The sequence below is a fragment of the Tursiops truncatus genome, chromosome 7, assembly GCF_011762595.2.
Source record: "Tursiops truncatus isolate mTurTru1 chromosome 7, mTurTru1.mat.Y, whole genome shotgun sequence".
Lineage (NCBI taxonomy): Eukaryota > Metazoa > Chordata > Mammalia > Artiodactyla > Delphinidae > Tursiops > Tursiops truncatus.
The window spans coordinates 38,633,044-38,659,721 of record NC_047040.1 but is presented as its reverse complement, the minus strand read 5'-3'; the positions used below and the strand labels follow the sequence as shown (position 1 = coordinate 38,659,721).

The following is a 26,678-nucleotide window of genomic DNA, read 5'->3' as shown; positions in this document are numbered from 1 at the left end:
AAGCACTGATATAAACACCACCTCAGGTTTTTACACTGAATGGATTTTGAAAAGATAGGGATGTGTGTTGGGGGAGATCCCATTCTGATGAATGAAGATAAACTTATTCTAAAGCCAAATCTTTCTGTAATTCCTATTCACTGTCTTGCACTTAAACTTATACAACCTTTCTCAGTCCTTAAAAATGCATTACTTGGGCTTCCCTGGTGGCGCAGTGGTTGAGAGTCCGCCTGCTGAATCAGGGGACACGGGTTTGTGCCCCGGTCTGGGAGGATCCCACATGCTGCGGGGCGGCTGAGCCCGTGGGCCATGGCCGCTGAGCCTGCGCGTCCGGAGCCTGTGCTCCGCAACGGGAGAGGCCACAGCAGTGAGAGGCCCGCGTACCACAAAAAAATTAAAAATGCATTACTAAATATTTCCAGTTTTACAACTATGCTACACAATACCCCCAATTTTGTGTGTGAAGAATTAAGGTGGAAATGCTAAATTAGAGGAGAAAAGCAAAAGCATTCCCAATTCCTAGCTTCAATATCAAGCCCATTTCTGTTAAATACTAAGACTGAGATGTGAAGAAAAAATTTTGTCATGCCAGAGATGTTTACTATACCCTAATCAGCCAGGACATTATGAATCTCTAATTCATACTTCATGGAGAAAGAAAATCAATCATGTCAAGTGGGATACTCTGTAAATGGGTCTCTTATACATGTTACAAATTATAGCAGTGTGTGGTACTGACTTCTTCCCAGGTGTTCACATGAGCCTCATCATGTGAATCTGCACACTCCATCGACAGGCAACCGTTCCTAGCCGTCTCCAGCATTTTAAAGCAAACAGGAAGGTTGTTTTGCCTTTTTCCCTGAAGTTCAGTTGGCAATACTTCTCAGCTAGACCATCCTCTTAAGCCCTGGGATCTTTTCAAAGGAGGAATTACACTGAAAGTAAACCCAGCTACTTCCCATTCCATTTTCACCAGATTCTTTTACCACTTATTTTTCTCATTACTTAGTAATGGCAGCTGGACCAATGTTGGAAAGTAAAGAGAAGTAGAAATAGGCAATAAAAACAAATCACTCATAATCTCACCTCCCAGATACATCCCTTGTTCACATTTTGGCAAATCTCCTTCCAGACTTTTTCCTACATGCTGTATTAGCTGGGATTATGCTGTATGTATCTGCTTCCCGCTTATTGTTATATCATGAGCATTTTCCCTTAAAAACTACATTCCATGTAAGGAGAAAATCTAGCCAGAAATTGAACTATGAAAAAAAAGACAGTCCTTAGAGGACAGAAGTGGGATTTGAGAAAACTATGAAATGCTGACCTACCAGTAAGGATGGTCAAAGAAATTATCTGGTGTCTTTAATGGCAATTCAAAATAATAGATGTTAACCTTTTAAAATGACTTTTTATATTACAGAAGTTTTACATGCTTCAAGAAAGACATGCTTACATCAGATTTCCATTTAATCAAACTTACTTTATAATTTATGGTTTAATAACTACCATTCTTAAGTACCAGTATCCATACACTCTCTCTCTTTCTTATATTAAATCCCTTGCATATAGAAAATTTAATTCTTACACAGAGCTAAACAGCTCAGAAAAATTTTAAAGAGCTCATTTTTTTCTACATTAAAGAAAAATAAATTCTGTAAATGTAGAAGTTAACCTGGACCAACTAGTAAATCATTTACATGTATAATACTATATATAAGTACTATATATAAGCATTTGTATTTATAAGTAAGTATCAATATAAATCAGATCAACTGGGAAATTGTTATTTGCAGTCAATTTCTGATTCCTAATAAATGACCTCTATGGCAGTGTGCCCCACACTATCTCATCTACACTTGGAAAGACCAAGACCCAAACGCAAAACTTATTCTGCTGCTGGGGAAAATAACAGTCAAGTATTCTACGGGCAAATAAAACTCTTAGATTAACTGAAATCTTGAATTATTCTTTCTGCTCCTTGTAATTAATATACTATTAATTATAAATGAGATATAAGAGTATATAAATATGTGTAAAGTATTAAAATAACCATACATAATTTATATACCATACATTCATCAGGTACATTTTACACACACAAGTTTTTCAAATTATATGAACATTGTCTAATGAGTATTTTCCAAAACAATATACTTTCCAGTTTGGTGCAACACGGCATACATGTATAAATCAGAGCCCAAAACTTTTACAATAAAATTCAGGAAAGACTCTATAGATTTCTGCATATTTCTGCAATGTTCAATCACAAACTTATATTTCACACTTAGTTACTTACGCTCCATGAAATAAGGCCCAGGCTCAATTCTCCATACAATTTGTCCTTTTTGTGTTCCGGTCACACCCCTGTTTTTAGAATCCCAGAAGTTGGCTGGAGAATTCTCATCTGAAAAAAACAAAGAAACACTTTTTAATCTTAATTATAACCTCTTTGTCTTTCCTTAGCTGAAAGACTAATGCAAGTTCTAAAATAAATGGAAAAAAAATAAAGGGGAAATATTAATGAACACTATTGTTAATGACTTACCTCCTCCCAGCAGATTACCCTGAATTTCTACATTTGCATTTATACAGGAGAATTGGGGAGGAGGATGGGAAGGTGGAAAGGAGATGGCACGTCCAGGCTTGGCCAGGTTGTTCACTGTTGCCAAAAGACAAAACCACAAAGAACAAAGGGTACGATTGTTCGTCAACCAGCAATGAGATGATATATAAGAAAAGGGTTGGGTGAGCTCCCATCTATAAAATCCTTTATCAAAAGAAAAGGAAGAGTAAGGCCAGACACTATAAAACTCTTAGAGGAAAACATAGGCAGAACACTCTATGACATAAATCACAGCAACATCCTTTTTGACCCACCTCCTAGAGAAATGGAAATAAAAACAAAAATAAACAAATGGGACCTAATGACACTTCAAAGCTTTTGCACAGCAAAGGAAACCATAAACAAGATGAAAAGACAACCCTCAGAATGGGAGAAAATATTTGCAAATGAAGCAACTGACAAAGGATTAATCTCCAAAATTTACAAGCAGCTCACGCGGCTCAGCATCAAAAAAACAAACAACCCAATCCAAAAATGGGCAGAAGACCTAAACAGACATTTCTCCAAAGAAGATATACAGATCACCAACAAACACATGAAAGGATGCTCAATGTCACTAATCATTAGAGAAATGCAAATCAAAACTACAATGAGGTATCACCTCACACCAGTCAGAATGGCCATCATCAAAAAATCTACAAACAATAAATGCTGGAGAGGGTGTGGAGAAAAGGGAACCGTCTTGCACTGTTGGTGGAATGTAAATTGATACAGCCACTATGGAGAAGAGTATGGAGGTTCCTTAAAAATCTAAAAATAGAATTACCATATGACCCTGCAATCCCACTACTGGGCATATACCCTAAGAAAACCATAATTCAAAAAGAGTCATGTACCACAATGTTCATTGCAGCTCTATTTACAATAGCCAGGTCATGGAAGCAACCTAAGTGTCCATCAACAGATGAGTGGATAAAGAAGATGTGGCACATATATACAATGGAATATTACTCAGCCATAAAAAGAAATGAAATTGAGTTATTTGTAATGAGCTAGATGGACCTAGAGTCTGTCATACAGAGTGAAGTAAGTCAGAAAGAGAAAAACAAATACCATATGCTAACACATATATATGGAATCTGAAAAAAAAAAAGGTTCTGAAGAACCTAGGGGCAGGACAGAAATAAAGATGCAGACGTAGAGAATGGACTTGACACAGGGAGGGGGAAGGGTAAGCTGGGACAAAGTGAGAGAGTGGTATGGACATATACACACTACCAAATGTAAGATCGATAGCTAGTGGGAAGCAGCCACATAGCACAGGGAGATCAGCTCGGTGCTTTGTGACCACCTAGCGGGGTTGGATAGGGAGGGTGGGAGGGAGACGCAAGAGGGAGGAGATACGGGGATATATGTATATGTATGGCTGATTCACTTTGTTATAAAGCAGAAACTAACACACCATTGTAGAACAGTTATACTCCAATAAAGATGTTAACTTAAAAAAAAAGAAAGAAAAGGAAGAGCAAAGCTGGTAGAATATAACAGAATCAAGATGGGATGAAACAAACAGACATTGAGCTATGAAACTGAGTCAAGACACAGCACAGGTTGGCCATGGACAGTGCTCAGCAGACACCAACTAAGTTATCAGGTTGGCTAGGACAATCGTTTACAAAAGGTCGGTAGCAGTAGACCTTGAGTCAATACAAGAAAAGGAAAGAGGAAGAAGGATAGAAAGAACAGATCCAAAGAGCAGCCTGAAAGTAGCATTCTCCAAGCTCTCTGACCTCACGGCACTAAGAAAATGGTAATATTTGTAGGACACACTGGAGTACATGAAAGAGACACTTACAACTTAAGATTATAGTAGGGGTGCTCTGGCTGCCCCAGGTTCTGCCCCACCTTGAAGGTGGAAGGGATTCATATTTTTTTTTTTTTTTTTTTGCGGTACGCGGGCCTCTCACTGTTATGGCCTCTCCCGTTGCAGAGCACAGGCTCCGGACGCGCAGGCTCAGTGGCCATGGCTCACGGGCCCAGCCGCTCCGCGGCATGTGGGATCTTCCCGGACCGGGGCATGAACCCGTGTCCCCTGCATCGGCAGGCGGACTCTCAACCACTGCGCCACCAGGGAAGCCCAAGGGATTCATATTCTTTAACTTGCTTACATCACACTAGTTTGAAGTTCTGTCCTAGGGCCCTGGAATAGGAAATGAAACTAAAAACAGGAAAAAAGAGACCATTCAGAGTTCTATAGGTACACAAAAATGTGTGCAGAGATACTGGCTCTTAAAATCAGATGTACCTCATTTGCTTCCCCAAATCCCTTTCCCAGGAGGGAAGATTAGGGATACACTTTAACTGAGAGCTGGAATTAAGCTGAGAGGGTGAAGTAAGAGATCCACTAAAATAAGAGAGGAGAGAAAAGGTCCCAAGCCCAAGGGAAGAGTCCTAAGAAAAACCTCACTTCTTATGAGCATAAAAGGAACAGAAAGTGGGCCAGGTGAGGGGTTGGATAATCCAGCTCCACTGGATTTCAATCCAGTGGTTGTCCTTGGGGCCCACTGGTTTCATCACATTGAGAAGTCAAAGAAGTTTGGGAGGAAGGGTCCTTTCCTGCTACCTGTAATCAGCACAGTATAAGTCAAAGATTCTTTATCGTGAAAAGGCCAAGCAGCAGCCACTGTTCTTGTAAGAATGGAAAGGCGTAACTGACTCAGGGCATCACCTCCCCTCATAGATAAACAATGCAAGGCGATCCACTCCATTCCATCACAAAAATAGAACCACAACACTGATATTTAGAAGGTACTCAGGCAATCACCTAAAACTGGATTTGAAAGATGTCATGTGGCTCCTCAGGGCAGACCCTGCTCACTGCCTATCCCTTGAGCCTCTTCCTTGTCAACTGAACCCCAATTCTGTCCGAGGGAACAATGTGCCCAGTTAAAAATAGTTGCCTCTCCAGAATCCCTTGCAGCCAAGGGTGGCATGTGGCCAGTGAGACGTAGGTAGAATTCTACTGGGTGGGACTTCTGGGAAAGCTGTTATTTTCCTGATTGATAAAAGGACAGACTCAATAATCTTTTTGTTCTCCCCCCTCCCCTCTCCTTAGATGAGAGCCACATACTAAGAATGGCAGAGAAAGAAGCTGGAAGCATCCATGATGATCCTTTGAGCCCTGAATGGCCTTCAGGCTTTTTGCTACCGAGGCAAAAATAAATTCCTATTTACTTAAGCTCCTGTGGTTGGGTTTCTGTTACTTGCAGCTGAACACAATTCCTAATAGACACAACTACCTTCCTAAAAATCACTCAGTGATTTAGGTGCATCACGCCTGACTTGACCCAGAATCGCTGAGATTGCATCACTTCTCCAGGTTAGACAACAAAGGTAGTTTCTTCCTTTCTAAAACATACTGGGCAGAGCTGCTGGCATAGGGACAGGGACCCTCATGTTTTCACAAACAAATGTATTGTATTAGCTGTTGGTCACATGCAAGGCACTGGACCCTGAAGGGAACAGAACACAGGTATAGGGAGTAGAAGGTGTCCAGCTGTTCAAAATGCTTTTTTTAAAAAACACGGCTATGCACATGGGAAATTTTCTGAAAATACTGTTGTGTCAGTTTCCTCTTGAGGCCTCAGGAAAGATGAGGCAAAACATCAAATCTCATTTTAAGGAGCATGCATTAGGATCACAATGATAAAAAGCAACATTAATAAATTTGTACTTGGTAAAGTGTGACCTCTCTGTTACAGGGTTCGCACTTCTGCTGTTACTAAACTTTTTCTCCCCAAGCCATCAGTTAAGTCAAACCAAGTACACACTTCTGACGTAATGACCCTGGGAAGATGGGGCCCTAAGGAGCAGAAATAGGAGCGGGTGGGGGTAATGGGATGAGGAGATAGCGTGAGAGGACTGAGCTCCACGCAGAAGTGATGCCTGAGGCTTGACACAACCCCTTACATGTTCCCTGGAGGAGAATTTTGACAGAGAACCAGTGCCAGCATCTCCTGTTCCAAGAAGGGCCACTAATAACTTTTTCTTTGCCGGTTATATTCACTTCAAGGTAGAAATACTGCATTGCACGAATATCCATCCTTGGTCTCAGAAGTTGGAAATAAGGGAGGATGAGTTACGGGTGCTTCCTCCCCAGACTCCTCACCAAGAAAGAGACCTAGAGTTAGGGGTTCGGTTCACCCACCAGCTTGTGTGGGTTGGGATAAAACATGTATCTCTGACTTTTACTCCTATCTTTGGTTCATAGGCTATGTGGACAACTCCATTTGGTTAAGTATATGATATTTAAAGAAATAAAGGCTAGCCCCTTGAAGCAAAATGTCAAAAATGTACCATGAGTATTCAGGCCCGTAGGGAACTCAAATGTCCCATATATGTTGAGAAATGGGTCAGAATTAGGATGAACAGGCCCAGAGCAGAAGCTTGATGGGTACGTTCTGATTTTTTTTTTTTTAAGCCCAAATGCCATAGCAAGAAACAAATCTGTAAACCTTCATAGGGAAGCTCTTATTCCCCACCAAGCACAGTGTCTGTCATTTAGAAGTTACCCAAGTTGCTTAATATTCTGGTTATTCTAGATGGAAATCTTTCTCCAGTGAGATTACGTTTCTGAAAATTCATCATCCCTGACAGATACTAGCTCTCCTGCTACCGACTGGCAGCTACTCTTAACTGAAAATGTAAAATCCCTAGAAATAAACCAGTGTGGTGGCACAGAGTTCAAATTATTTTGTGCCGGCTCTCACAGTCTCCACCACAGCTCCAGCTCCTACTGACATGGGCCAGCAGAGCTCTGACCAGCCTTGGTGGCAGGATTCTAAAACATACCTAGAATGACTCATCCCTTGTCTTTGTTTCAAGGAGACCAATTTTAACTTGTCCTTCAGACTAAACCTTTTTTTCCTTAAGTAGGTTAACACTTTCATTTAGGTTGCACTCCGTTCTAGGCTAGCCTAAGAACATCTTTTCAGTGACAGCATTTTTCTGCTCAGGTCTATTTTTTTATGGATGTTTGAGGACAGAATATTTTTTCCCAGATTGTGTAAGTTGGTTTTCTTCACCCTCATTTAACATCTGTATTAGATGACTCAATCTTTTTAAAATGCCCCCAACTCCAAATAAGAAAAATAACTGAGTATAAAAATAGTACACCAAAGAAAGCCTTCTAAATTCCCTACATGTATCGTATAGACATAATTATACATCTATTTCTTCCTTTAATTGAATAAAGATTCGGATAGATCAAAGAAATGTCATTGGTCTTTAAAGCCAATTATCAATTTTTCCATTTATACTTGGCCACTTCCCTTCCCCATTTCTCTTAAGAGCTATTCAAATCTGTCTCACTGTCCTCACATCCTCTAATTTCCACCCTCTGACTTACAGCAGGGTACCATGCACCCTATGGCATCTAGAACATGGAGGACATCAAGCCCCATTTCCCTGGTTTCTGCCTCTCCCTACCGCCATCTTTTCTGAACCCACATGTATTTCTCGCTTTCTTGCCCAGGGTTTTACCCCCCATTATGGTGGTGCCCTTGACTCAAACCCTTCCATCAGTCACCTTCTCTCACCTTGACCTTTAGCTTCTTCCTCTCAACCGAGAAACACGTCAGCCTCCATGAGACATACCTGTCTGCTTTTGCTCTTGGACCGTTGCCTTCCTTGCCCCCTTTCCCATCCACATTTTTATTTCCCTTCTTACTAACATTAAAATATCTGTTATAGTTACAATGGAGTCTGTATTCTAGAAGTGTATGTTCTAGATACCTAGGTAACTTTCTAGCTGGAATATAATTACAAAAAGAAACATTGGAGATATTTAATTCATGTACCTAAATATCTTTTCTAAATCTAATTTTGTTTGGCAGGGTTTATATGAAGCTTGTCCACTCATGTCTCTTACATATTCTTAGTTCTCTTATAAATCTAGTTGGCAGTACATGTTCTGTAAATAAAAAGGCAAAGCACACACCCAAAAAGCCCTAAAATCCTTCTAATGTAATTTTCATTCCTGTTTGTGAATATTGTGGGAACATGATCAAGAAACCTTTTGAAAATCTTTACTCTTGCCTTATTTTAGCAATCCATGATACTTTCCGAAAATGATTTCATATAGTGTTTTTTAAAATTACAGTTGACCCCTGAACAAAGGCAGGGGTTAGGCACACCGCCCCTCTCTGAAGTCAAAAATCGACATACAACTTAGAGTCGGCCCTCTGCATACGGATGGGGTTCCTCCTTACCCGCAGGCAGTTTCCATATCTGCAATTCAACCAACCGTGGATCACATAGCACCGCAGTATTTACTATTGAAAAAAATCCGTGCATAAGTGGACCTGAGCAGTTCAAACCCATGTTCTTCAAGCATCAACTGTACTCTTCTAGGGCTTTTCCAATTAATTTTTTTTTAATACTGGAATTACTTCTGTTAAGTCTGCTTCTCCAAGGGAGAAACGAAGTGTTTGGACCCAGAAGTAAAGGAGTAGGGATATAAGATTACACTACACAGAACTAACTCTATTCTATTAACTGCAGAGTATAGTAGCTCAAAGAATTTTCTCAGAAATTTGGTTAATTTGGTGAGAAATAGTCCCCTTCCCTTAATGAGAACCACATAATTTTACCTTGGGGTCTTAAACAAAATCTCTATATAAGCAGATTTGCCAACATCTCCTGCACATTCAGTAGGTCACAAATCATCATTGGCTACCTTCCCCTTTAGCTAACTGATCCTCTGGGGCAATGATTGCCCAACTCCATTGCTCACAATGAATATCCTGGGGGCTCCTTCAACAATGCTGACTTTGATTCAGTAGGTTTGAGTCGGGATGCAGGAATTTGAATTTTAGGAAGCACCCCAACCAGGTGATTCTGCTACAGGTACTACAAACACCTCACATGGAAAAAAAATCTGTTCCATGGTAATTTCCAGAGAAACTGAGCAATCATAGCAATGCTGTGGACCATGCACATCTCATTGACCACTGTCCCTCTCATTTGCTAGCTTGTTCCTTTCCTTCCTTCCTCCCTCCTTCCCTCCCTTCCTTCTTTCATCTGAATGGAATTTACTGACTGTCTTATGAAGGTCAGGAACATCCATTTCCTGCCATAAGGAGTTTGCAGTACAGTAGGAGAAGACTGGCATATAAGGTACAATGCGATGTTAAAAGTGCTGTGATAGAGGTGTGCATACTTTATAAAGTGTTAGAGAACCGAGGGGGAATGATCAGCATTCTCCGTGACCGTGTATAATGACTATGGCTCTGGATCTATCAAGTTTGAAGTGTCTTTGGGAGATGCATATGGAGATATCCTTTCAGAGGTTTACACATTTGAGCCAGTCATTAAGGTATCCCATCCATTCCTTTGCTTCACTGTTCTCTAGACATATTGTTTTGTCTCCCAAGGTTCATTTTTTGGTTCCATAAATGGTCATCAGAAGCAACAAACAAGTGGCATATTAAGAGCTGAATTCAGTGGTAAAAGTTACTGTTTGTTGTTCCCTAGGTCCCATGACATTATCATTTTCTTACTTGGAAAAGTAGGATTAATTATATTAACTTACAATATGATTGTAAAGAGTAATTTTAAAAAATAAATGAATTCTTTTTAAAATGCCACAAAAACCTAAAATGACGTAAGCATAAAGTCTTTCATGCTTCAAACTCTTCCTTCCCCGTAATATTTCACACACAGAGGTCAGTGTGAAAATAATCTTTTAAAGATTAATTTTTTTTTCTGTACATGACTTTTGGATTGCAGAAATGTCCTGTGAATAGGCATATACAGGAGACATGGCCAGACATATTAAACATATCCAAAATAATTTGGAAATGTTTCTATGTCTATATTAATATTTCCAAAACGTCCATACAATACTGGAGATAAAACAGAAACAAAAAAAGTATTCAAAGTCCTCACTATTCTATCAGTCAACCTAGGGGACTTGAAAAAAGATAAGAAATTTTGTAAGAAAGATGCCATGTGACAGACTGTGACAGATGAAAAATGATGTTTACAAATGTTCTTTTGCTTTGAAGTAATTCCTCCCTACATTTTCTTGAAAAATGGCATAAACATCTAACTTGATTTTAAATTACTTTTCGGATAAAAATTGAATATACCTATGTCCTGAGATTGGATCATAAAGAGGCCTGGCTTTCTTCCAGCTACACTCAGAAATTAGATGCCTTGTCTAGGATTTGGGATTTAGAGCAATCCTAAGCTACAATTTGAATCAAAATGATCATTCTAGACCTGGCCAAAAACACATCTTCACAGGGGCTGCCTGACTGTTAAAACTTTGCAAATTTACCTGCATGTGCTAGGCAAGTTATGGAATCCCACTAGGCAAGTTATGCAAGAGCAAAACTCTGACAGTGGCTGAGATCTGAACTACATTGCAGGCGGGTGAGGGGGTGACCCTTTACCACTGATTGTACCAAACAGAGCACCAGTCTTATTAAGTGCTATGAGAATTCACTCACAAACTTCATGAATCGGCACACTCGGCATTTGTTTTTAACCCAATCTCCCTAGATGCCCAATTCTGTACACTGACACCCTCCCTGGATGGAAAAAAAAAGAGTGTGAGTATTGGACATATTTAGGGATTGCAATGATGACACCATGCTATCAAATGAGAATGCGCCCACTGCCACTTGAATATTTTCTTATATTGATAGATACCAGAAAGATTTGCTGATTATAATGTGCCAGAGATGAGAGAAAAAGACACTGGCACATTACAGGACAGAAAAAGCAACAGAGGCTGAGAAGACCCTCTGGCAAGCCGGTAAGGTCTGGCCTTGGAGATGTTTGCACTGAAGGGCGTGTGCCCCGATAAGAAGGGAACACTGGCGAGGGGGGGCGGGAAGAGTGAGGCTCATATACTGATTCACTGTCACTCACACCGCTGTATGAGAGAGGTGTGCTACTGCTGTCTCCTCTACAGGAGGCCTCACCAGGGGTGGTGCAGGCCAATCTGAAGAATGTTATATGTTTCAGTAGATCCAGGCTGGGTGACATACCTTATAGCCAAGTCCTAACCACACCCCTGAGGGGTCTCCTCAACATTCAAACCTCCAGACGTGCTAGGCAGAGGCAGGAGGCCCTGCTAAGCAACTTCCTGTATAAAATACCTGATCCTAAACTAGTCAATTAAACACTCAGTTGACAAGGGGGGAACCACCAACAGACCAGTGAGAGGAAACACTTGGCTTCATTTTAGCAAATAACTGTCAAGAGTTTCAGTCAGAGAGGGTTTACAGAAGAATTCACTTTAAACATAGGTAATGTTTACATATTGAAAATGTCTTACCTCTTGTTCATTAGGATCCCTGTTTCTTTCAGAGTAAAATTCAAAGTCTTTTTGGAGGTTAATAGTGCCCTACAGGATCTGGCAGCCCCCTTCCCCACCCCCCAAAAAATTAGAGCTCTGACCTCATCTTTCCCTACCCTCTCCCCTTCCCCGCTTGCTCCACTCCAGCTGCACTGGACTCCTTGGTAATGAAGGGAGTTAAGAGTCTGCCAGGCCAAAATATGCCACTTTGAGCTGAAAGCAATCAGCCCTCTGCTCTCCCCCTTTATGTCTAAAAGCAAGACATAAATTTCCATCCGTAAAGGTGTCTCCCTCTCCCATACCAGGAAGAGTAAGATGACTCTTAATCACTACTCATCAATGGAGAAGGAACCAACTTCAGTCTGCGTAACAAACCTTCCTAAATAACCCTTATCTTCCATTAGTTTCCCCCATATATTTACCTTCCCACAATTTACCACCCACAGAAGCCAACCGCCCTTCCTTTGTCTAGTTACTTCTCCACAATTTATTGTCCTTTGGTAAAGTAGCATATAAGCCCCTGAATTTAACCACTTCTTTGGGTCTTCATTTTATATACAAGAAGGCTTCATGCAAGTAGAAATAAAATTTTTAACATCTATTAAAATGTGTATCCTATTTTTCCTGTTAATCTGTCTTTTGTCAGTCTGATTTGCAGGGCCAGTAGCCAAACCTCAGAGAATAAAGTTTTTTTCCTCCTTTACAATATCCTCAAAGTTCTGGTCAGGACTCTGCCTCAGGGTCCATCTGTCTGAATCTTTCCCCCAATATATCCTAATGCATCAATCCTCTCCTTAAATTATTTTTCTTTTTTGCTTGCATATCACTGTCTCAATGAAATCTACCCTGACTGCCCGGTTTAAAACTACCCTGTCTCCAGCATTCCTGGACTCTCTTACTCCGCTCAATTTCTTTTCTATAACCCTAACACCACCTAACATACTATATAATCTACTTATACTTCTTGTATATTGTCTTTCTCTCTAGAATGTAAACTCCAAGAGGTCAAGGACTTTTGTCTATTCTGTTCACTGATGTATCTCAAGTAACTAGAATACCTGGCACATAGTAGGTGCTCATATTTGGTTGAACAAAAGAGGTTGCCATGTCTTCTTTTAATTATGATGATATGGCATTAACTGAATACCAGTATTATACTGTTAAAATATACAAAGGAGGAAAATAAAATTCTCACCAAGGAATGCATAAAGCCTTTTTAAAGAGATCTCTGTCCTGTTCAAAATAGAGAAAAACAAGGACAATATTGCAAATTCCACACTAAGCTTTACTAGACTAACTTAACAAGATCAATTTATTTAAACTCTCAATCTTTATAACAAGAATTTCTAATTAATTCAATCACATTGCTATGCTGAGTTGACATTCAACTTTGTTTATAGCTTATAGTCCATCACACCAAATGCACAAAAAGATGAACTAGCTTACTTAAGATCACATAACCAGTTTCTGGTAAAGGCCTTTGAAACATCTTAAACAAGTTTTTTCCTGATGAAGACTTTCAGAGCATTTCTAAATTAACATTTACTTTTTCCCCAACTGAATACTGTCCTATATAGAACATAGGAAACTCAAATTCTTTGATAATACCTCAAATGAAAAAATTATTAAAAGTTTACTTATATCAAATAATCTATTTAATTTGGCTACTCTAAAAATTTATAATAAATATCATTGTGAAAACAGAATATGCAACTGGTAATAGTTTTAGCCAATTTCATGTTAGAAATATCAGCAGGAATTCGGTGATCTTTATAAAATTTGAGGCTTAAAAATTTCCAATGTCGGGCTTCCCTGGTGGCGCAGTGGTTGAGAGTCCGCCTGCCAATGCAGGGGACATGGGTTCGTGCCCCGGTCCGGGAGGATCCCACGTGCCGCGGAGCGGCTGGACCCATGAGCCATGGCCGCTGAGCCTGCGCGTCCGGAGCCTGTGCTCCGCAACAGGAGAGGCCACAACAGTGAGAGGCCCGCGTACCACACACACAAAAAAAAATTTCCAATGTCTTCATGAAGCACCCATTGCTGTCAGAACATAATTTTCCCCATCACAGTCTGCATGGCTATATTTCCTCCAGCGATTACACTTTAACAATGAGAATGTAAGCCTCAGCTCTTTCAAAGGGTCAAGCATGTTCAGCACATGGTAGCTTGGTAAACACCTTGGCACATGATTCTCTATTAGGTCCTATATGAATATTCTATAACGATGACACTAAAATGCTTCAATCCCCTTCCTGGTACCAAAGCTGACAGATTAGAACAAGACTTCATATTGCTAAAGAAATTTCATGAGAAAGAGTAGGTAAATGATCTTTTTCTAAAGGTCCATCATGTGGGGCAAGGTGATGACAGGCTAACAAGAGTTAGAAGGAAGACTTTAAGGCCTAAAAACAGAAAGAAAACAATTACGGAAGGAATGATGGAAATGAAAATCACTGAAAATTAATTGAACAAATATTTACTGAGCATCCCCTCTCTGCCAGTGAAAGTCCCTCTCCTCGTGGAGATTTTGGTCCAGTGGGAAAAGCGATGAATAATCAGACACAAAATAATGTGTATGTCAGGTAGTGTAGTAGAGACAACGTAATGTCAGGTGGTGGTGACATGGGTTGAAGGAAGACAGCCAGGGAGTGGGAGGGGGAGAGAGAGTGGTGGGAGAGTACTATTTTATGTAGGTTGATGAGGGAAACATTTGAACAGGGCCTTGAATGAAGTGGGACTGCTTTCCACTGGGAGATTTGGGAAAAGGCAACACACGAAAATGCAAGGACCCTGAAACAGGACAAGCCCACTGTGTTCCCAGGGAACAACAAAGTGATGCAGAGTGAAGGATGAGGCCAAGAGTGGGAGAAGATGAGATCAGAGAGACAGGCAGGGCCAGCTTGTAGATGGTGTGTAGTATGGCTTTTGTTTTTAGGTACCCATCATTTATTACAGGTGCAATGAAAGTAGTATGCTGCTTGATAATGGTGTTACCAGGCTGTGGCTGCTGTGTGATGCTAAGATCCCAGAACTTCAAGAAACAGCAGGCCTGAGTTTAAATTCCATTTTTCCCATTTACAGAATGTATGACCTTGGGCAAGTCTTAAAACTGCAAAGACCCCATTTCCCCATTCTATAAAATGATAATGGCACTCCTAGCTCAGAAAGGTGTGAGGAGGACATGTGTACAGGATGTGAACCTGGTTCATATTAGGAGCTATTATACATGTGTAAGTGTTTATTTCATCCTTTTTAAAGAGTGCTATGTTTTTAATACTCAAAAGCACAATTCCTCAACTTCTTTCCTTTTAACTTTTTAAATTTATTTCCTTTAAAGACATTGTCTTATTCTGATTTTTCATAAATAAATTAAAACAAAAGCATAAAAAAATATACAAAAAACCCCCAAAGCATAGCTATTTTTATGTTTTTGGAGACCCTGCTTTCTTAAGCAATGGATGCCAAATGACCAGGCAGCAAAAGTGCAGAGGCCGTATGTACAGAAATTGCACATTATGCCATGTACTACGCCGTGTAGCACAGTCTCCCACACAGAGTGTCTGAATACTGCCCAGTTCTTGGATGGAGGGTCACTCAGAGCTGAAAGTGCTGTCAATGAGCTTTAAGCCTGGCTTAATAAATGCACTACAGAATTTGTTAATAATTGTCCCTAACCAAGCTGGGAGGGGACAGCATTAAGAATTTTTCAAAAAGAAAGGCAGAGACAACTGTGAATCCCAAACAGTTGGACACAGAAATCAGATGAGAGTGGAATTCATTTCACAGAACTTTCTAATACCTTACCTCATAAAATCCCAAAGAGTTCCTCTCTGCCTTTGTCAGGGCAGAATCCATCATTTCAAATCAGATTTAGGAAGCAGCACGAAGAGACATTTCATTCTCCTTAAAACCATGTACCTGGCCTACCCACTTGGCAATGTCATTCATAAGCGTGGCCCGAACTGAAGTTAAAGAGGGTCTGAAATCCTAATGCGGCGGGGAGAGCTCTGCGGGTCCACTTCAGATGCGCCTGCTGTTCTTCCTCTTCCCCAAAGTTCTAGCAGTGAAATACTGAGTGGGGCTCAAGCAGGCTGCTACTAGGAGACTCCTGTCCAGCTATAAACAACACTGAGAGCCGCCCCTGCCTTTCATCAAGACTTATCACTGTTCAGGCATCCGAAGTGAAAAAAAATCATGTATCAGTGTCCCCGCGGCTGAGGCAGTTGTGGCCACGCCCCTGTAAAGCACAGGATGCAATCGCCCCATCCTCCCCTCAGCTTCCTTCCTTTGCTTTTCCATGGGAGAATTCCAAAGGAAAAGTTATGTGTGTACACACACACACTCACACACACAGGGGGCTGATGTCAACAAGCTGACTGTTATCACAGAGAGGGGGTTTTTCTGTTTGATTTACTCAGAATAGAGTGGCCACTATCTGGGAAACTCTAATTTACTGTTACCATTAATCAGATACAGACTTAATTTAAGTTACTGAAATAGTATCCTAGCCAATCCAGAATAGAGTTTGTGGACTTGTGGTTTCAAACTGTAAAAAAGGACTACAACTTTTTCATATATCATATAGCTTTCATGAAAATCGCCAAATGTGGTTATCAGTACAGAAGTTATTTTCAGACCCTACTTTTAATGCAAAAATAGACACAATCACGGATTTACCTGGTACTCCTGTCTTATTCTAGGAAGCGGTTGTGGTATGAGAATCTCCAGTTCAGATGCATTGTTCTTCAATGGGGAGAGGGGCCTTGTAAGGCTGTTCACCCACCCAGTGCCATCACTGCAATTTTTTTTTTTTTTTTTTTTTTGCGGTACGCGGGCCTCTCACTATTGTGGCCTCTCCCGTTGCGGAGCGCAGGCTCTGGACGCGCAGGCTCAGCGGCCATGGCTCATGGGCCCAGCCGCTCTGCGCCATGTGGGATCCTCCCGGACCGGGGAATGAGCCCATGTCCCCTGCATTGGCAGGCGGACGCTCAACCACTGCGCCACCAGGGAAGCCCCATCACTGCAATTTTTAAGTGCTGGTTGAATGCATGAGTACAATCAAAGGCTACAAGACCATCTCTTTCCAGCAAAACTTCCAGGAAAGCAAGAAGAGATGTGCTCAGTTGTCACGTGCTTTTGCTGTGAAGTGGGGCAGACTAGATTTAAGCTCCATGGTACATTTGGTGGCTGCAATTTCCTCTCCACTGTTCCCTTAACCCAGACATAGTTTGCCATGAAACTTCAAAGGTGCACAGAACTTTGGGCTGATTCTGGAATAGATTGAGTGAACACAGCAAGCTTGTCACTCCAGAACCACCCCCGCCCCGTCCAGGCCTCTTCTGGACATGCAAACCCAGCCATGTCTTAGGACAAATCATTGTGGATTTCTAGGTACATCCTAGCAAACAACAATAATAGCAAGCATGTATGGAATGCCTACTATGTACCAGGAGCACATAGTAAATGCTTTAGAAATAGTCTCTAATGAATGCCACCGTGCTCTAAAACTGAGGTCAGTAGTGTTATTAGGTCCATTTTACAGATGAGGAAACTGAGACTCACAGAGAGAAAGTGATAACAACCAGGATTAAAGTCAGATCTGAATACACCCAAGCCCAAACCCTGTTATAATACACTGCCTCCCCAAATAACACTGTGAAAATGCCGTGACCTCACTAATTAATAGGTGGCCAATGGGCCCACAGCAGCCTCAGTCACCATTAGGAGATTAGAAAAAATAAGCCAGAAAGGATGAATTTATTTCCTATTATTGGCATGAAAGATGGCAAGAGCCTATGAACAACAGACTGCTCAACAATGTCAGCATCTCTGTTTTCAACCCCAGTGTTTAACCCTTACCTCCATTCAACTCCCAGGGCCCTGGACCCACTTGATGCTCCCACCACTCTGGCCCTCCAAGCCACATTTCCTTGCCTTCCAAATATTGTAACAGTTGTCAGATATGCCACTTTAGCTGAACTCTAGATTCTGGTCCATCCACGTGTCACTGACACTCACTTGTGACAAACAGGCTACTTTCCTATGTAAAGGAAATCTGCTTCTCCACAGCACAAGCCTTTGTCATAATAGAACATAGATTTTTCCCAAGATGATCATGAAAGAAACTTATAGAGTGGAGCAAGGGAGGTTAGATGAACATTAGAGCTTAGCCTTAAGGCCATCACATACACGTACCCTTTCATGGGGATGCTGTTTCTTAAATACAAGTAGTTCAGCCAGTACCTCTTCACTCACAATAAATTACTGTATTGAGAAAGTACAGCCAGAGCATGATAGTGTCAGGCCTTGAAATTTACATATGCCGTTCCTTCCTCCAAACCACACCCTTGAAGAAAACACCAAAAAAAAAAAAAAAAAAAAATCCATAGCAACAAATAAAATGGTGAAGCACATTAATACCAATTTTGCATCCATATAACACCTTAGCATTTTCACCTACTGTGCTATCATATAGGTGCTAGGCACTGGGAGACATATGCGAACAAGACAAACACAGCCCCTCCTTCTTCTTGCAGAGCTTCTATTTTAGAGAGAGAAACACTAAATAACAAATATAAAGTGAATTCTTTAGTTACTATAATGATACATGCTACAAAGGAAAAAGAGAAGGTGGTAAGGCAATGGATGAGCTGGGGACATGAACCAGGCCAGAGAATAAGAGAAAGCTCCCTCAAGGAATCAGTGTGTGGACTAAGTGGACCACTAGGATTTGGGGAGGGGAGGAGGCAAGAGGAGAGAGAGTTCATTCCAGACAGAAGAGCTGTGCAGAGGCCCTGTGGTAGGAAGCAGCATGGCCCTTTCAGAGACTGAAGGAAGACCAGTGTGACTAGAGCACAGAGGATGAGGGAAGGATGAGGCCATGGAAGGAGAACAGACTAGAAAATTTAAGCATCAGTGTATAGGGAGAGAAAAGGAAGCTTAAGAGTAAGGGAAAGGAGGGCTTCCCTGGTGGCGCAGCGGTTGAGAGTCCGCCTGCCGATGCAGGGGACACGGGTTCGTGCCCCGGTCCGGGAGGATCCCACATGCCACGGAATGGCTGGGCCCCTGAGCCATGGCCGCTGAGCCTGCGCGTCCAGAGCCTGTGCTCCGCAACGGGAGAGGCCACAACAGTGAGAGGCCCGCGTACCACAAAAAATAAAAATAAAAAAAATAAGGGAAAGGAAACGTCCCTTTCCCCATCTCCTTAAGCTCTCCTTCTGAAAGCCCAACTGATTATCACATTCTCAACATTCTGATCTATTGATCAACAAGGATACTTGTGGGTAGAACTGTGATTTGTGGCTGCTGAATGAATTAATCATATAAATTAAAGACATCACTTAACTGAAATAGCTTATTCCCCAAAGCTCACAGAATATTTATTAAGAATAGGGTAGAGAAGAGCAAAACACAATTCTTAGATTACAATACAGACGGACAATGGAAAACTCCAACAGTGTTTCCTCCAGCTATCTTTATGCGGGCACCAAAAACACGAAGCAGAGTCAAGGTTAGCACATCAGGAAGCAACAACCCTCTTCCTGAAAAGCCCATTATGAATTTCCTTTGTGTTTATGCATTTTGCATGCCTGTGAGTCTGACATCACTCATATGCATTACTGAAGTCTTGCAGCAAGGGTCTGCCTATCTGCTGCAATTTGTATTGCCTGCTTTTTCTTCTGAAACTGTGTTCGTAAAGCAGCCAGATGAATACTCATTTCATCACCGCTCTGTTTTCGGATTCCCAACATCTTCCAATGGAAATACACATTGGTTCGTGTATAAATCAGAAAGATTTTGAAAATAAATTTTAAAATGAGACAGCTTCTAAAAGATCAAGGGGAGGACGCTCAAAACTAAACTCAAGTAGATACATGTACATGAAACATGTTTGTTTGTTTTAAATTTATCTTAGAAAGTGGTATGCGATCAAATTCAATAAAAATAATAATGGCTATCACCTGTTATCTATTAAGAAACTTCTATGTGCCAGGCACACATTCCCTCATTTAATCCTCATAATAACTTTCTGGAATCGTCACTACAATCCCCATTTCACAGATTAAGAAAAATGGGGGATAGATGGATTGAATTACTTGCTAACACAAGATTACATAGCAGGAAACCAGCTGAATTTCAAATCTAGAGTTTGCATGACATCAGAGATTACCCACACATTTCCCACTGCTATACAAATTCCCCAGGTTACTGACTACCACTCACCAATGCCAAGAGCTGTGCTCGGTATTTCAGAATCATTAACTGAACTGATAGAGTTCTCCCAGCAATTCTAAGAGGTCTTGTTATCCTTATGAGGAAACAGTTTGGAGAGGTCTAGTAACTTGATCAAGGGCACACAATGGCAAGGTTGAAAGGTCCAGAGGAAAATTTTCCAGTAGCCTGCATAATTTCACATCAGCAACATTCTTGCGGTACTCTGAGTTCAGTAAATACAAGTATGGACCTGTTACTTTCTTAGGGTTTTGCAGTTTTACCTGGGAAGTTATCATTATGCTTGGGAAGAGAGTGAAGTCCCCAAAGAACTGATTTTCTTTTCTTAAGTGAATAAGGAAATCCCTTTATCACTGTCCATTCAAGACAAAATATCAGGATTATGATCTACTGCTTTCCTAAAGAAGAATAAATGACCTTCACTCTTCTATCTCTAAAAGACAAATACACACACGGGATATAATGTGCCAAAAACTCTGAAAGGAATACACAAATAAGAATAAATGTGGTGGTGTTTGTTATTTTTTAGTAATTTCCACTGCTGAACTAAAGATCCAGCTATAGCAGAGGCTCTTTTATTTGACTGACGTGTACCTTGAATAATATATCCAAGGATATATTATTTTTCCTTATGGGTGAATTTGGTATTAACACCTAAGAATATAATATTTTTCCTTAACAATAAATTTTGTATTAACCCCAGATTAATGTAAAGACAAGTGTTTTTAAATGAAATATTAACGTGGTTTATATACAATCCCACATGTCTCATTCAATTCATAACAACTGTTTAATTACATGGTTAATGGATTCTGTAGCTATGCTACTTTTTTTTTTTTTTTGCGGTACGCGGGCCTCTCACTGTTGTGGCCTCTCCCGTTGTGGAGCACAGGCTCCGGACGCACAGGCTCAGCGGCCATGGCTCACAGGCCCAGCCGCTCCGCGGCATGTGGGATCTTCCCGGACTGGGGCATGAACCCTCGTCCCCTGCATTAGCAGGCGGACTCTCAACCACTGCGCCACCAGGGAAGCCCCTATGCTACTTTTTATTCCAAATAAAATTATATTATATAAAGCAAGGTGAATTTAAGAATAGATTTTAGGTATGTGAAACTTTGAAAATAAAATGAGAAGGCTGTAAAATCATTACAATAAAGAAGGATGTACAATTATTTTATTTGTGTATGTGTGTTCTTTGCTTCTGTCTGTAAAATGAAAACATACCTTTTTCCAATAAGGCTTTGTATATGTCTGAGATAGCAATGAACCCAATAATATCCTGGAGATTCTCTGCTGAAAGCACATATATAAAGACTCCAAAATATTCACATTAGTGGACATTTCAGAATTGGCATTTATAATATACCACCATAGTGTATGATACAGAATCGAATAACCACACAGATTCCCACACCCTTAAAGAGTAGAGCTCAAATTCTATTGTGTATTAGAATCAACTGGTGAGACTCATGTTTAAAATTCAGACTAAATTTCATAGAGCAAACCAGAGAAATTCTGATTCAGTAGGTATAAGATGGGTCTTAGTAGTCTTCATTTTTAAACAATTACCCGAGCTAATTCTGATATAGTTGGTCCTTAAACCACACTTTAAGAGACACTGACCTGGAGTCAAAATCCAACAGACCATATATTAAGGTATGTGTGTATATGAATGTCATATTTGATTTTGTAAATTCGTTTTAGTAGAAAACTCAAAAAGAGACATGCATCTTTGTACCTTTGCAGTGTTACCTACCCTAACAATTCTCATGTTGATTATTTCCACTCCATCTTAAGAAAAGAGGAAAACTATGTAAGAAGAAGACAAGAAAGTACAGGAAAAATGAAGAGACAGGAAGGGACACTAACATGAGAAAAAAAGTTTTTGTCTGTATTTAAATCTAGAACAGTGCTCCTCAAAATATGGGCCATGGGCCAGCACTGGGCCATAAGCTGGCTGTTAATCACCTGAGAAAAGTACAGAAATTGAGCCCTTTAGTAACTTTTACAGAAATTTGTTAGAGTAATTTTAAGTCTGTTCAATCTAATAATAAAAATGTGGGCTTATATTCTGTGGATCTTGTTTTTTATTCAATTTCATTCTTCTAATAGTTTATTTTTATTCTGACTAATGAAAGATCAGTGTCTGTGATGGATCTGAACGACCATAGGTAATCTGAGAAACTCTGGCATACTCTAGATGGAAGAATGAGCCATGCTTGGTCAGATCAGGGAGCCTCTTAGCCCAGGGTTTGATATAAAAGTGGCTTTCTGTAATATCATTTCCAAAGGTTAGGGGCCAGAAATGATCTATTGAATGACTGTCTGAACTAACGTCTTCATCGTCTCATAATAACTCACTCTGAATCTGTCAGCAATACACCAATCTATGTGTTACGTGAATTGACCAACCATTTTTTTAGCTTGTACCACCTCTTAGAATGATATTTTAGTAAAATTTCCTAAAAGTTTACTTTCAACAGCAAAAAGCAACCCTCGTTTCACTTATTATAAATGTTATCTTTCAACTTGCAAAGAAATCCTTGGGTTTTAATATTTGAGAATTCAATGATGAACTTTATCACTTGAGGGTATAGATATTATATCTATACAATATCTATGCTCTGTCTGTGAATCTTTGTTGACATGAAACGATTGCTTCAGGCTATTCTCAAATAGCAGCCTAGCCATCTTAGCATTGGGCCCTATCAGCTAATGATTTTCATGATTTTTGGCAATGAAAACAGTAATAAGAAGCACAAAGTATCAGTACATTATTTCAGTCATAAGTACACAGACACAGATCTCATTTTGCAGTTTTCCTGCCTCCTAGTAAACCTTGAATAATAATTCTTTCTCTTGTTAGAGACCTGCATTCTAAACAGAATTGAAGTTAAATTGTAGACATATTTCTACAATTCCTGGCTCAGGTCAGTATTTCCCTTCATGCCTCCCTGCAGTTGCTACTTTTGCTCTACCAGTGTTGCCAAAAATAACTTTTTCCTCTTCCAAGTTAAACACGGTGTTTATAAAAGGTGAGGATGGAGAATCTGGGAGCATGAATCTGTACACACAACAAACAAACTCACAATAATAGCAACAGCACTCCTAGCTGCCAAGATTTCTAGCTAGGAAGAATGAAAAATGAGGTTTTTTTCCTACTAAATAATTATGCCTCCTTTTTAAAAGAGAATAAAGCCAAGCTTTAAATATCCAAGTTTGTTCTGTGATGCTTAAAAGTTATGTCACACACTAAGTTTGTTCATTATGTTTTCTTAACATTTTTTAATCCAATTTAAGACATTTTCTCATGTAGTCAGTTTAGTCAGTTCATATGACTAAGAACTCTCTGACAGCTTGAAGGCAGTACAGAATAGCACTGGTTCTGCAGCCAAAATGGACACCTATTAGCTGTGTGACATTGGCCAAATGAGTAACCTTCTACAAACTTTAACTCACTCATTTATAAGATGGGGATAGGGACTTCTCTGGTGGCACAGTGGTTAGGACTCCGCGCTCCCAATGCAGTGGGCCGGGGTTCAATCCCTGGTCAGGGAACTAGATCCCATATGCGAGCCGCAACTAAGAGTTTGCATGCCACAACTAAGGAGCCCACCAACCGCAACTAAGGAGCACATGCATGTGCCACAACTAAGGAGCCTGACTGCCGTAACTAAGAACTGGTGCAACCAAATAAATACATAAAATAAGTATTTTTTTAAGTGTTTAAATAAATAAAATGGGGATAATAACAATGTATAACCAGCATGATTTTGAGAGCACTGTAAAGCTACATAAAGCAAGGAGACAGTGTGCCTGGCACAGAGTATTTACAGACTATCAGTAACTCTCAGATTCTAGTGTTGTCTTTATTCTCAATAGAGAATATCTAAATCATTGGACTATTTGGAGACGTTTTCAGAATTCTACTTCTGTGGCAAATATGAATACTAAGTAGATTAATGACAGTCCACCAAGAAGGCAACTGGCTAGATGAACTGACCTCAGAAGTCACTTGGATATAGGTTATCTAACATGATTCAACCAGGCTTAAATTCAATACTTTTATTAAAATTCAAGTAACATTGTTGGAGAAAAAGAATTGCCTTTAACAAAAGGAATTATAATTATGTTAATTCTTTTTATTGTATTACATACATTTGCTTCAGCAATCACTTTGGGAAAGGTTAAGTGGAGTAGATAAAACTAAAATCATAAGACATCTTTGTAAAAATAGATGGCATTCATCCAAAATGCCTTTCCTGGAACAAATTGTAACAACTTGATTCACTGCCGCCCTTCCCTACAAAGCTATATTTAAGGATCTGTAAGCATTTCCCTTATAAACTGCTATCATCAGGATTTGTAATTTTACCTTCTAATCTGTTTTAGAGTTTATGTTTAAACAACTCAATCTTAAAAAAAAGCTATTGTTTTTTAAATTTAAAAACTTCCTTCAGTAAAGAATAATAGTACAAGGTTGGGGTGCGGGGGGGGAATCACCAGGAAAGTAAGGATTATTTTACACATGAAAAAATGGTTTAATAAGCAAAATAATATGCATGTTCAAGAAATACGTGCCACCAAAGATTATATAAATTCAGTGGTCATTGTGTCATGATCTGTAATAATTGGAAACTAGATTAAGTGTCCAAAAAAGATGAATAGGTAAATTATGACACAGTCATATTATAGACTATTATGTAGTCATTACACTATGTTCCCAGATAATTTTGAATGACATGGGAAATGGTCATGATATAATAAGTGGAAAAATGTACTGCAGAGTTATATGTATAATATGAGCTTCATTGACCTTAAACATACATACGATATTTATAAAAATAAAATTGTAAAAGGAATATGCCAAAATGTTCAGAGTAATTAATGCTTGGCAGGAAGACTTAAGTGTTCCTAATATTCTTCCATATTTTCTACCTTTTCTATAATGAACTTGCATTACTTTAATAATCAGAAAAGAGAGGCTTCAATCTGGCTTAGTGTGACAGAGAAATACAGAAACAGTAATAAATAAAAAAATAAAGTTTCCCTTGCAAACCTAGCTATCCTGACACTTGAAAATATTACTTATAGTGTGGATTTAAGTACTCATTCAAAAGGAGTTGTTATTTATCAAGTGGAGTTGGCCAAAAAAGTGACCTTGTAGCTAACCACACATTATCAATAAACCATATGTCTCAAGATACTAAAAAACACAAGTATCATTCATCATAAGGACACCTCCAGGGGACAAAACACAAATTCAAGATACATCTGGTAAAGGAATTGTAAAAAAAAAAAAATTGAAGTGAAAGATGGCACACAAAAACTAGTTTAAAATTGTATTCAAAACTCCAAGTACTGAATAGTCATCAACTCAAAGAGATCTGCTCCAAATGGAATTATGACATCAATTTAAATCAAACATAAATACCCAAATAATTCAGATTCCCAGGCTATTTCAGGGTCTCCAACTTCCACTGTAAACACAGGCCCGTGTGCGTGCGCATGTGCACACACGCCCCCCACACAGAAAAATCACAGTACAATCAACCATTGTAAACATTCATGGCCATAAATATCATTTCCAGTTTCTCTTTAAAGAAACCTGAATAAATTCTACCAGAAAAACAAGTTTTACTTTTTTCATCAAGATGACATTTTTTAAAACTTATATATCCATTATGTATCAGCTACTATGCAAAATATTTTCACATAAGCTCTCTTTTTCATCTTGTCCTCTTATACCACTGTTAGAAAATCTGGTCCACGCAGATACAGTCATATCCAATCCCCTCTATCAGTCTATGTTATCTGAGATAAGGACATAGAAGATACTTTATTAATCTTCATATTCCAAAAATTATCCAGTTCTGGGAAACATCCAATACATGTTTTTGATTAAATGAGTAAGAACAGATTCTCTATCCTAGTTTTTATTTCCCTCAGACTTTATTTCAAACATCATAAGTGTGAAGCACTTTATAACTTACTGGTCTCCAAATGTATGCATTTAGGAGCAACCGTTAAAATAAAAATTTGAAGAGCTACTAATACTGGAACAGACACAAAGCCACATCTAAATAATCTCCTTATACTGACAAGTAAATATGACAAGTAAATATGACGAGTCTGACAACAAAACATAAATCCAAATAGTTTTCATTCTTTAGGGGAAAAATACATAAAAGTTACAAACTCTATAAAAACTACTCTTTGAAGATGCTCAAATTTCATAAGCGGGCCAAGGAAGTTTTAATAACATTACTCTCTATGTCAAATGGAAACCAACTTGGTTGAAGCTACACACTTAGTTTGTGCCAAGGAGAAGTAGCTTGGACATTCGTGATAAAACAATAAATAAATTCTTAGAACCTTGAAGAGAGAGAAAGAGAGTCTCAAATATAACCTAAGAGGAAACTTACATTATGGCCACTTTTAATTCTTTATGTGCTTAAGTTTATATATGCAATTGGAACAATTGCATTCCCTATCTAAGCTGGTAAAAATTAT

The 26,678-nt window shown here is 39.5% G+C and overlaps 1 protein-coding gene across 9 annotated transcripts in view; it reads right to left on the bottom strand.

Annotated features, from left to right (window-relative positions):
• HECW2 (HECT, C2 and WW domain containing E3 ubiquitin protein ligase 2) overlaps window positions 1-26,678 on the bottom strand; it is a 417,065-nt gene that overhangs the window by 169,474 nt on the left and 220,913 nt on the right. For 7 of the 9 annotated variants that reach the window (XM_073807454.1, XM_033859936.2, XM_073807452.1 and 4 more), the window contains exon 3: window positions 2,300-2,407. In XM_073807454.1, coding sequence (XP_073663555.1) covers window positions 2,300-2,407 — 108 coding nt within the window. Of the gene's footprint in view, window positions 1-2,299; window positions 2,408-15,737; window positions 16,084-26,678 lie in introns of those variants that run through there. The other 2 variants (XM_073807456.1, XM_033859942.2) reach the window with 1 other exon arrangement.